The sequence below is a fragment of the Gossypium hirsutum genome, chromosome D09 (assembly GCF_007990345.1).
Source record: "Gossypium hirsutum isolate 1008001.06 chromosome D09, Gossypium_hirsutum_v2.1, whole genome shotgun sequence".
NCBI classification, from domain to species: Eukaryota; Viridiplantae; Streptophyta; class Magnoliopsida; order Malvales; family Malvaceae; genus Gossypium; species Gossypium hirsutum.
Window position 1 is genome coordinate 48,090,488 of NC_053445.1, and position 13,732 is coordinate 48,104,219.

General features: G+C 33.1%; 1 protein-coding gene across 1 annotated transcript; it reads left to right on the top strand.

Moving 5' to 3' along the window:
* The first annotated feature begins 5,813 nt into the window (after positions 1 to 5,813).
* LOC107890830 (transcription factor bHLH126) lies at positions 5,814 to 9,263 on the top strand. Its single transcript, XM_041101086.1, has 4 exons — positions 5,814 to 6,366; positions 6,534 to 6,875; positions 6,976 to 7,029; positions 8,864 to 9,263. The coding sequence occupies exons 1-4, from the start codon at positions 6,103 to 6,105 to the stop codon at positions 8,897 to 8,899; spliced, it is 696 nt and encodes a 231-aa protein (XP_040957020.1). The 5' UTR covers positions 5,814 to 6,102; the 3' UTR covers positions 8,900 to 9,263.
* The last annotated feature ends 4,469 nt before the right edge of the window (positions 9,264 to 13,732 follow it).

Here is a 13,732-nt window from a genome sequence, read left to right on the forward strand (position 1 = left end):
CAACATGGTAAGTGTGTATACTTTATCGAATAACACATATTTAGTACGCAACATGTTGTACTAACACTCCTCATATCAGATTCATTCACACTTAAACAAAGTTTATAGAAAACTTAAACTGATTTTGAAATATTTACACTTTAGTACAAATATTTGACATAAATGTTAAAGACTAAATTTGACATTATATTTTTTATTTATTAGGTTTTACTCATCGTTCAACTTTTAAATTAAATTTGTACTAATTATTTACGCTATAATAAACATTTTTATATTTATGTAATAATTAAGTGTACATTAAATAATCAAATAAGACTTTAAGGAAAAAGAACCCAAATAATAAATTAAAATATTCATTCATTATTTGGACCAAGTGATATATGCAAGATAATTATAGTGTTGTGTTCTTGTATTATTTTTTATTTTTGTTTTTTTAAATATAATTAAACGATGACAACATTATAACATGATTTTTATTTATTTATTTTAGTATCAAGACGAAGAATAAGAATCTATTTTAAACAAAACTTTTCGTTGATTAAGAAATTACCTCTAACTTGAAAGGGGAAAAAGAAGAGAAATGATAATAATTAAAGGTAAAGTAAGAATGATTCTCTTTTTAAATGTAAACAAAGACTAAGATAATAAACTAAAGTAAGAATAATTGTCCTTTTTAACTTTTGTATTTTAAAAATGCAAACAAAGACTAAGCTCAATTGTATATTATTCATGTGATGTCGGCGACGCTATCTTGAAAGTTACCAACACTGAATTTTATAATAATATCCCCCTCCAACTATTTGGTTCAATACATCTCCCATATATTGTCTTCAATGCTCATTTTGATTATATAATATTGGTAAAATGATTTGTTTCAGAAATGGAAACATAAATTTTAGATTTTTAATATTTTTTTGGATTTTGGATTTATTTTAATTTTTTAATTTTATTTTAATGGGAGATTAAACTTGTAATTAACCCTTTTTTTTCAATTGTTGTTCATTTAGATGAATATTTTCATTGTTCATAATTACAATTACAATTTTAATATGATTATGAGTTTAGGGAAAAAAAATTTAGAATAGTATAGAATTTTGTATGTACTTAATATTTGTTATTCGGTGGATTTGTTTAATTTGACTATATTTTATAACTTATTTATTATTTGATTGAGTTTTATTAAATAATTTTATTTTTTTTTATTTTTAAAATTTTTTGCGAGTATATTTATAAAGTCCTTTAGATGATTAAAATTAATGTCTAATATCAAACAAGTTGTTTCGGCGATCAATGTAACACTTCGAATTCAATCGAATTTCTGGGTTAGGTTTAGGATGTTACATTTCTTGCTTCAAAGCTACAAATTTAGTTGATTTTAGGTCTAAACAGAGTACAAATGGTTAGCAAGTCTTTTGTACATGTCAATTAGGAATTTAAACGGTGATTCTAAATTTAGAATTTGGAAATTTCATAAAAAATTTCAAAATGTTTTCACCTCTCAAATTTTTTTCCCAGATGATATGAAACAAATCATTAAATTTTTTTTATTTTTTACATTTATTTTTATTAAAGGCTTTGAAAAAATCAAGTGAAATTTTGAGGATGATTTTTTTTTAGTTTGGTAGACTTGTAACGCCCCGAAAATTTGGTCACTCAAATTACAAAATGTGTAAATGTTGAGGGTTAGAAAGTTGCTACCGTTAGCCAACTTGTGACAAAAAAGACAAAATTAAATAGTTAAGTGACCATAAAAGAAATTTATTAATAATTGAGTAACCATTTTATAACTTTTTTATAATTGGGTGACAAAAAGAATTACTAATAATTAGGTGACTACTAATGTAGTTTTCCCTAAATTTTATTAGCGTGTGTGAAATCTAGCCTATTCTTAATTGCAATCCTATAATTTGTTTGTTATTTTTGGATTACAAAAATATATCAAACACACACAATTTCTCTTTATTATGATTCTTATAATGATTTACAAACTTTTAATATTTTTATACATTTATTAAAATTTAAAAAAAAATGGTAAGAAAGCAAAAATTGAACAATTAGGAATAACTACATCATTGCTCGAACTATAGCATGTTCGGCTCCATCCTCTTCCCTCACAGGTAGCAGTTCCTCCGATGGATGTTGCAGCATTTGCAGCCTCAATTCTCGCCTCATTACCAATTTAACCAAACGATTCGCCACTCCACGATTACCCTTAAATGACCTTGCAATCAAGCCATACACATGCCATCGTATATGCCCCAAAGCTTAGCTTCCATAACAGAGGTGTTGTCAATGCTCCTTATAAATCTAGTAAGCCAATTTCCATTATGGTCTCGCAAGAGGCCACCTATCGATGTCCTCTCTGTTTCCACTCATTCCTTCGGTGGCGGGTACCAACGGATAGCCCAAAGCTCTTTCGAGCCATTACCACTCCTTTGCAAATTCAGTCGAGTGCATCAGCCTACACGCATTGAACCAATTATGGGTAATCCGCCATACATCATCCCACTCCATTGTCTCCAGTTCGAATATAAATTCGTTTTTCCTGTTCTAGAGGCACCAGGAGATCAATCCAAAATTCACATCCCAATCAGAGCTATCATGTGCAAAGTATGTCGGATGCTGAAGGTTCGCAAGTACCCAATTTTTTGTGTCGAGACTTAGAAGCTCCGTTAATTTATCCTGTTTGACCAGCCTAGACTAGACACTGATCACCCTGAAGCATCGACGGAGGACATGGTCGATTCCTCAACGGTCGAGCCACATAGTGGGCATTGTTGGTCCCCTGTAAGATGCCTCCTCCACCCTTCGACATTCGTTAATAAACTGTTACAATAGACGAGCCATAAGAAAACTCACTTTTTAAGGTCCCCGATACTGCCAAACAACCTTCCATAATTTACCTGTCATATCAGTTCGCAAATTAGCCACTGCTTCGTAAGCACTCCTCGTTGAAAAGCCTCTATTCCGATTCAATGACCAACCCAGGAAGCCTTCACAGTTCGTGCTGCCTAAGGGTTTTTATGGCTGAAATCCGGTCAAAACTTTTAAAAGTATTTCATAACTTACAAAACTACATCTACAATGAACTTAAACAAATAAAAAATTAAATTTACATAACTTAGACATCTTTTGTTCAGTGTCATTTTGTATTTGGATTTGTAATTTTTTTCAATTTTTATTTTTATTAGTTCTACAATGCCACATAAGCATCATGACAATTGACTTTAGTACAATAACTATTAACAACGAAAATATTAGTAAAATAATTTAATTAATGGAATTGTGTGTTGGTTTGATAGGTAGGGTGTTCACCGTCCCAAGTATGGTTTGGGTTTAAATTACGCTAATTGCGCTATTGTTAGAGTTTTGTCCTCCTCTTGTAATTCACCAGAAAAGATTTAATTGAAATATTTTTTATGTTTAAAATTTTAGCTAGATGCATTTTTTTTGAGAAAAGTTGATTGATTTGTGACATAAATTTAAGTGCTGCTTGTACTCTTAACAATGAAAACCATTTTTGGAAATAAAAAACCCTTCAAATCCCATCACTGCGATAATTCAAGCCACAGAGATACAATACAGCAAAGAACGCTTTCAAGAAATTCCAAAAGAAAAGTTTTTTTATTTAAATATTTTTATAAATTAATAAAAAATGTTTATAATAAACTTTAAACCAAATTGATCATACTTTTAATATTTAAATCAAAAACAATTTTTAAATTTGAGATAAAATTTTAATAAATATATTTCACTCCACTTAGCTTTGAGATTGAAGATAGTAGCAATATTATGAGGCAGCTCATTATGGACTGTAGACTTGAGCAAGCAATGCTTTACAAGGGATCGATTCTTGAAAGACTTCAATCTTCGTTGGAGATACCACTATGTATCAATTAATTAAGCAAATTCAACTTTTTCAAGTAATTTTAATTTGATAAGTTTATGTCAAGATCGACATATAATTATATTTAATTTTACTTCAACTTAAATACAGTTTAATTATAATTTTATTTTAAAGTAATTGAATTTTTATTAATTTTATTTAAGTCGTAATATATAAATCGAGTATTCACCCTTTTTAAAATTCATTTGTTAATCATGGTTGTACTCAAGAGGTTTAGTTGTCTTATTTTAGTGAGTTTTCTTTAATTTTATCTATTAAAATAAACTACCTACTTTGGTGTATAATTTTTTAAATTTTAAAAAAATTTATTGATTAATGTTTTAGTTATGGTTCTATGAAGAATATTAGTATTTTCTTATAATTTATAATTTATAATTTAATTTTTTATTATTATCTATTATTTATAAAAATGATAAAATTTAAAATTTATTTAAATTAAACTATTTCCTTTTCTTTCCACCGTTTATCCAAACAAGAAATATTAATATTCATTATGCCTTTTTTCCTTTATTAATTTTAACTATTCAACCAATAATATTAATATTTTTCTTTAACCTTCCATTCTTTTCTTTTCTTTTCTTTTCCCTTAATAATATTTGTCCAAACATAGGTTAAGGGATTAGAAAATTGTCAAAGCTAGAATTATGACATGACTTATATACTACTTCAAAATAATTTTAGAAAGTATATTTAACATTTACATTTTTTATCAAATTAGTCCTTTTTTTAGTTAAATTTAACCCTCAACTTTTTTAAAAGAGTCGAATTTGATTATAAAGAGAAATGCTAATTAAAATATTATATTTTTAAGTACAGTGGCCTGTATGGCAATCCACTTATACTTCATATTGATTTTTAAAATTTTTAATATATTTTTTAAAATTTTTATTGAATATTTTTATAATTATTAAATTATTTATTGATGTAGAATATAAAACAAATAGTGTCATATTAATATAAAACATATGTGAATTTACACACCAACATCATTGAACATATCAACATTTCTATTAAAAAAACGGTTTGATTCTTTTTAAAAGATAATCAAATTTAATTAAAATGAAATAAAAGTCAAGTTAAATGCTAAATTTATCATTATACTTTTTAAAAAATTAATAGTAGTCGCCTCTAAAAAATAAATTAAAAAAAAAACCTACACTGCCCTTAAATCAAAAACCAGAAATGAGAAGTGTACTGGAATAAATTAATGATAATCTCACATTATACGGTCCAACTAGCTAGCAAAAGTCAAAACTCATTCAAACATTGAATCTTTATTATTCATAAAATCTTTTCATCTTTTTGGATGATATTATGATATAACCCATTTTATATATTTAGAATTAAGAAATATCACTATCAAGATTTAGGACCCTTCCTGTTATTTTAATGGAAATAATGGAAGGCTTATAAAATGATTTTTGAAGGCTATATTTAGAATTATTTATAAACATAAATATATTTAAGTGTGATTGAACTTATAAAGTTGGAGTACAAAATAAATTTTTGAATGATTTGGCTACTGATATATAAGTACGTTTTTCTAAAACTACTACTCCAGTGCTATAGTTGGATGTTAAAGACGTCTAATTTTAAAACAAAATGATGGGTCTTTTGATATCATCCTTTATCTAATCCTATATATATTACAATACAAATTGCATAAAAATAAATTATATTTATTAAAAAACTGATATAGAAGAAGTTTTGGTTGTGATAATAAAAATGAGGTGTTAAGTTTAAATTATTAAAAGACAAAAATACCTTCTTATTTTATAAAAAGTTGAGACGTTAAAAGTGAAGATACACACATCCATAAGAGATGATATTAAATCCATTAACATATTTTGTGGTTATATATTATATAAAAAATTAAAAAGGAAAAAAAATGGGGTTAGGTGTAGAACATAAAATACGGTGTTGAAAAGAGAGTCTACATACTATGGCTAGAGATATCAGTTCATATCTCTCATGATCTTATATTATAGCCGATTAAGGATTATAGGGAATCTGGACATCTTCGGCCCCATCTAAGATCTCACACCCTAACAAACATATCCCTTCCATTGCTTTTGCCTGCACTCTTATTTACAGAAAACCCTGCCTCCCATTCCGGGCAAAGTTAATCAGCATAGAATACTCTCCCTCCCTCGCTTCCCACTAAATTTCATAATTTCCCTTCACACTCAACCATTATGGATGAGATGTTCTTCCACTTTTCTTCCGGTTCCGACCCTCAAAACACGATCCCACAAGATGAGATTTTGGATTATGTTCCCATGGGTGGCAGCAGCAGTAGAGGCCGCCAACGAAAATTATTGTCAACTGAGAAGAGAGAAAATAGTAACGCTGATGATAAGAAAAAGTCTATGCATAGGGATATTGAGAGGCAAAGAAGGCAAGAAATGTCCACCCTTTATGCTTCTCTTCGAACTCTTCTCCCTCTTGAGTACATCAAGGTACGAAAACAGCTTGTATTCCAATCAATTGATACCCCCCTCATATCTGTTTTTTTTTTACATCAGCAGCACTGCTGTATCTGCTTCTTCTGCAATTGAAGAAACTGCTGTCTGGGTTTGGCATATATATAATTATGAGTTAGGGTTACATTTCATGGGGTTTTCAGGGAAAGCGTGCAATATCAGATCATATGAATGGAGCAGTGAGTTATGTAAAGGACCTGCAGAAGAGGATCGATGGACTGAATGCCAAGAGAGATGAGTTAAAGAAGGCATCGGATAATTGGAGTGGTTTTGAGCAAGGGATGACCTCTAACGAGGCCTTCCCAAGCAGTGCTGTAGTTCGCCAATCTTTGGACGGTGTTGAAGTTGTGATCAGCACCAGTGTTGGACCTAAAGCTTTGACCCTCTCAAGGGTGCTACAATTGCTGCTTGAGGAAGGACTTGATGTTGTTAACTGTATCACTACCAGAATTGGAGGAGGACTGATCCACACCATTCAAACTGAGGTATACTGACTGATTACTAGGTTAATTAAATTAGGGGTTTTGCATGGTTATACAGGCTGCTAATTTTCCGAATGCATATTTCTTTATTTGGATGTTACAGGTTAGCGATCTGAGAGGCGTTCATGTACCTTATCTGGAGCAGAAACTAAATAAAGTAATTTCATCCTTGTCTCAAACTTCCTAGCTATTAAACCATATCTTCGTCTTTAATGGAGTTTTTCCCATCAAAGCTCCCACGTTTAGATTATGATTTGAGTAAGGTTGATCTTTCTTCTCTACTTAGTATGACCCATTATGATATGTACATCTGACACATTCCCATCTTCTGCGAGGTTTTTTTTTGCTTAATATTATTATTAGGTCATCTCTCAACATCTCCATAAATGATAATGGTCTTGGTCTACATTTGTATTTCACATTTATTTTTCCTGTCATCACACTGCCAGAGGAGTGGATTTAAATCTGGTTCTTTTATTATCACATATATCCTCTTCTTTCTTTTTCAGATAAATGAAGTGATGATAACTAGGCACACATTAATTGTCTTCCATGCATTGCAAGTTAATGACAAACGGAATATTTAATTTCATAGTTAATCCACTTTTTTTATGCTGGAATATAATCCCAATCAAGTTGATTAATTACAACATAATATGTTTATGTTAGGATCGAGATTTGATTTACTAGGTAGAGCTGTTTTGTTTCTCTAGAGAATCAATATTTACCAGCTTCTATATATATGTATTCCAAGGAAATTATGCAGTGAATATTGTAGACAAATTCTATTCATAGTTAATGACAAGTGGAAATGTTGGTCAAGAAGTTATAATAATTATCATTCATTTTATATACAAGTAATTATATGAGAAAGTTTATATATATCGCAAGCTTCTTAAGGTCAATAAAATGAAAATCAACCAAAAAATGAGAACAAAATTTGGATAGGAAACTAGCTGATTATATTAACTGCTTGTATTTAAAGAAATTGCATTATCTTCACAAGTTGTGTAGTTGGTTGACAGAATATTCAAGATTTCAAGTTATTTAAATGGAGTTCCATATATATATGTATGTATATGTTAAATTCCATTTTTTTCATATCTAATAATAGTAAAAAACTACTACTGTTAGAAACGTTAGGTGTGCCAAGAGTTATAGTGAATCTCATGTAGGACAAATGCAGATAGTGCATCAAATGGTTCACTAATTTTACACTAAGTGCATCAAATGCAGATCCTTCTGTCCCCCCCCCCCCCCCACCCTAAAAGATGTGTTATATATGGAATGTATAGCACACATTGTTATATGTTTAACGACCTTTCATTTTTTATCTGATGAGATAAATGCTTCACATTTAATTAAATAGATACTGTCTTCCACTCAATCTCATGATGGTCCTGTTATATATTTCCCCATCATTTAGATTCCCCCATCCACCCTTAGGGATATTCCGTACTGGGTCATAGTTGGTCCACCTTCCTACCACAGCTACTAGGATACTTGGCGTGAAATCAAATTGTTAAACCATGATTCTAATATCACGTCATCATTACTCTCTTTACAAATACATATGTTATATCCTTCACATTAATTTATGCAAGTTTCTTTCTATTCATTGTTCAGCTTAACCCTTACTGATAGTTTTCTTTGCTGAGATTAACTAAACTTCCATTCATAGCTAATTATTTTACTTGTGCTATGTTTAATATTTATTTAAGATTGCTAGCTAAGAAAGATTTAGTATTGGTTTGATTGCATATCAACGCTGAGTATCAGTAAAGCGGATATTGCAATTTCTGCATTTGGTATGCATGTGGTTGTTTGGGGAGGAAATGGTTACAGGTAAGAAGGAAAAAGGAGAGAGAGGAAACATTTTTAACCTAATGATTGAGCTAAAGAACAGCATATTATTAGATTGCTTTTTCTTTTTTTATCTTTTCTCTTTTTCGCTTTCCAATCAGACATATTCTTACAGTTATTTGATATAGGTATGTTACACATTTGAAGTGGAAAAGAAAACTTAAGATGAAAAACCATGCAAGAGATTTTGATGTTATAGATAAGGACAAAGGGTCCAAACCATCAATATATAGTTTCCCACAAGTTCAAATTATATATAGGCATGGATATCCAAATCCTTATTGTAAGGTTCCTGGTTGAAGATAGCACATTGTATTTATTAGTTTTAATTCATGTCTCAGACCCGGCACCAGAGAAGAAAAGTTTGTATGAATTTTATGTTGTTTATGTCATGAATATAGAAACATGTTACTATAATGTTGTACAAATCCATTTCTTGTTGAGGATCTTCTACTTTGTGCTGTTCTATGAAGTTTAGCTTGTATTTTAATAAAGTAAAGTAAACACAGAAAAGATTCTTTTTTTTTTTATTCATTGCAAATTTTGAGGGAAGAAATCCGTGTTGCGCGGAAGCGTGTGAAAGAGTAAAATTATTGTACTGAAAAATCACACTAAGTTCAATTCCCAGGAAAGAGAGGTGGATCACGAGGATCGCTTACATACCAGATCTTTCCTAGCCAGAATATCCCTCTATCGTAATTTAATAGCACAATAAATCACTACAATGACACTTGCAAAATATGCAGAACAAAAATAAAGAACACTAGAATTTTAACGAGGTTCAGCAAATTTTGCCCACGTCCTCGGGCACTACCAAATATATTTCACTCCAAAAATACAAGTGAAAGTTTACAAATAGGGAGAGAGAACAATTGCCTTAAGTAGAGAATGGCAAGTGTGGGATGAAGAAAGTAAGAAATGGTTAGGCCTATTTATAGTTGAGGTTTAAGGATCAACTTGCAATGTCCCTATACGATTAGGGACCAAAATTGCAATTATCCCATGCCAACTTTTAACCCAACTTGCCAACCAATCTTACTTTCTACTTTCGGTGCCCACCCTTTTTGACTTTTCAAACAATGTGGGTGGGTTCCAATAATCTCCACCTTGAAGATTTGATTAGGATAATCTTATCTTCACACAATTCTTTCTGCCTTTGACAACAATACTTGATAGTGCCTTCTTCAACTGTTAAACTTGCAGGATATTAATCAAGTTCAAACAATGTACGAACTTGGTTGCTGTTACCACCTTGGTCATCATATCTGCGGGATTATCTGCAGTCTTGATCTTCTGAAGACAAATTTTCCCCTCTTCAATAATTTCCCGCACAAAATGGAATCGTACGTCGATATGTTTTGTACGTGCATGATAGACTTGATTCTTTGCTAAATGAATAGCACTTTGACTATCACAATACATGTTAATATGCTCCTGAACCAACCCCAAGGTTTTAGCCATACCTTGTAACCAAATAGCCTCCTTTACAGTCTCTGTTACAGCCATGTACTCGGCTTCTGTGGTTGACAATGCAACTGTAGACTGTAGTGTAGACTTCCAACTTATTGGTCTTCCAGCAAGTGTAAACACATAACCGGTGGTTGATCTTCGCTTGTCCAAATCACCGGCATAGTCAGAATCAACGTACCCAATAACACATTTACCAAGTGTATTATCCTGCTTGAACAGTAATCCAACATCCACGGTCTTCTGAATATACCGTAGAATCCATTTCACAGCTTGCCAATGTCCTTTTCCAGGATTATGCATATACCTGCTCACTATACTAACTGCCTGTGAAATGTCGGGTCTTGTACACACCATTGCATACATCAAGCTACCCACTGCATTAGAATACGGAACTTGCAACATGTATTCTCGTTCCGTATTCGTCGAAGGAGATAGTTGTGCAGAAAGCTTGAAATGAGAAGCCAACGGGGTACTTACAGGTTTGGTCTGCTCGTTCATGCCAAACTGCTGTAGTACTTTCTTCAAATACTGCTTCTGAGACAAGCTAACTCTGCCATGAGCTCTATCTCTACATATTTCCATGCCGAGAATCTTTTTAGCTTCTCCTAGATCTTTCATCTCAAACTCGAGATTGAGTTGAGTCTTCAATCTTTCAATCTCAACTTTGCTCTTAGATGCTATTAGCATATCATCAACATATAAGAGCAAGTATATGAAAGTTCCTTCTTGTAGCTTCTGAAAATACACGCAATGATCAAATTTACTTCTTGTGTACCTTTGCCCTTTCATGAACTGATCAAATCGCTTGTACCACTGCCTCGGAGATTGCTTCAATCCATAAAGCGACTTTGTCAGTTTGCAAACCCAATTTTCTTTTCCAGCAACATTGAATCCATCAGGCTGAGTCATATAGATTTCCTCTTCCAAATCACCGTGTAAAAATGCTGTCTTCACATCAAGCTGAACTAGTTCAAGATCGTATTGCGCAACCAAGGCTAGCAAAATCCGAATAGACGAATGCTTCACAACTGGAGAAAACACTTCATTGTAGTCTATTCCTTCTTTCTGAGCGTAACCCTTTGCTACCAATCTAGCCTTGTATCGAATTTCATTTTTACCAGGAAATCCTTCCTTCTTTGCATATACCCATTTGCATCCAATTGCCTTCTTTCCCTTGGGCAGTCTCACCAACTCCCAAGTCCTATTTTTATGAAGAGACTGCATTTCTTCATTCATAGCTTGCTTCCACTTTACACCATCAGAGTTACTTATTGCTTCTGTGTAAGTGGAAGGAACATCATCATCTGCAATTGGAAGTGCATAGGCCACCATATCGTCAAAGCGAGCAGGCTTACGAATCTCTCTTCTTGGCCTCCTATATGCAATTGAATCTTGTTGCTGTAGAAGTTCTTGGGTCGAAACTTCTTCATCATTTGTTCTTTCAATATTAGCTGGATCATCATTAACCTTTTCAAACTCCACCTGCTGCAAAGTACTACTGGTTTTGTCATCCTTTTGTGAATCCTCGTTCTTCATCATGGTTGATTCATCAAAAGTTACATCTCTACTGAAAACAATCTTCCTTGTATCAGGACACCAGAGACGGTATCCTTTTACACCACCAGTTATACCCATGAATAATGCTTTCTTTGCTCTTGGGTCTAACTTAGATTCTTTTACATGATAATATGCAGTGGAACCAAAAACATGTAAAGAATCATAATCAGTAGCAGGTTTACCAGTCCACATCTCCATAGGAGTTTTTCCATTTATTGCAGCTGATGGCAATCGGTTAATTAGATGGCACGCATATGTAACTGCCTCAGCCCAAAATTCCTTGCCCAATCCAGCATTGGACAACATACATCGAACTTTCTCCAGTATAGTCCGATTCATGCGTTCTGCCACCCCATTCTGCTGTGGTGTATCTCGAACAGTGAAGTGTCGCACAATGCCCTCATCTTGACATACTTGTAGAAATGGATCATTTTTGTACTCAGTACCATTATCTGATCGAAGTCGTTTGACCTTTCGACCTGTCTGAGTCTCCACCATCTTCTTCCACTTCAGAAATGCATCCAAAACTTCATTTTTTCTTTTCATTAGATACACCCATACTTTTCTTGAATAATCATCAAGAAAAGTGACAAAATAGTGCATACCTCCCAAAGAAGCCACTTTGGTAGGTCCCCACACATCACTGTGAACATAGTCCAGAATTCCTTTCGTATTGTGAATTGCTGAACCAAATTTTACCCTCGTCTGCTTGCCCAGAACACAATGTTCACAGAATTCCAATTTGCAAGAATTTGCACCTTTCAACAAGCCTTGCTTCGCCAAAGTCTGCAAAGCTTTTTCACCAGCATGTCCCAATCGCCTATGCCATAACCTGGTAGCCTCTGAATCTGCATCTTCCGCAGAAGCTGTTGATGTTGATCCAATAACTGTACTTCCATTTAAATAGTACAAGTTATTTCTTCTAGTGCCTTTCATCACCGTCAATACCCCAGCTACTACCTTTAGTAATCCATCTCTCAAAGTGATTGTGAGCCCTTTAGATTCTAGGGCCCCTAATGAGATGAGATTTTTCTTCAAGCTGGGTACATAGCGAACATCTGTCAGAATTTGGATTGAGCCGTCATGGTTCTTCAATTTGATTGTACCTACACCCATTGTCTTACAGGCACTATCATTGCCCATAAAAACAACTCCACCTTCTAGTTCTTCAAGACTAGAAAACCAGTCCTTATTAGGACACATATGGTAAGTACATCCCGAATCCAATATCCACTCATCCGTTTGACATGCCATTGCCATGCCAACCAAGCTAAAGTCTGACTCCTCATCATGTTCCGCTACACATGCATTAGAAATAGACTTGCCCTTTTGTAACTTAGGACAATTCTTTTTCCAATGCCCTTTCTCACGACAAAAGGCACATTCATCTTTGGCGGGTCTCCCTTTGGACTTACCCCTTCTACCAGGTTTGCTGCTGTGTGAACGACCTCTTACTGTTAAGACTTCTGCAGTTGTATCTCTGTGATCTCTTTTATCTTTCTTTCGAGTCTCAGATCTATACAACGCACTACAGACTGCATCAAATGTGATTGAATCTTTCCCATGAAGCAATGTGGTGGTAAGATGATCATATTCATCAGGAAGGGAATTCAACAACAATAATGCCTTGTCTTCATCTTCAAATTTCTCATCCAAATTTAGCAAGTCTGCTAAAATTTTATTGAATGAGTTCACATGGTCATTCATCGACATACCGGGTGCATACGTGAACCGAAAAAGTTTCTTTTTATATAAAGCCTATTTTCAAGACTTTTCGTTAGAAACTTTTCTTCCAATGTATCCCACAGCTTCTTCGCTGATGTCTCCCTCATGACGGAGTACTTCTGCTCTTTGGCCAAACATAGGCGGATTGTACCACACGCCTGTCTATTGATCTTGGCCCACTCCTTGTCATCCATCTTGTCAGGTTTTTCTTCAAGGGCTATATCCAGCTCTTGCTGACATAAGAC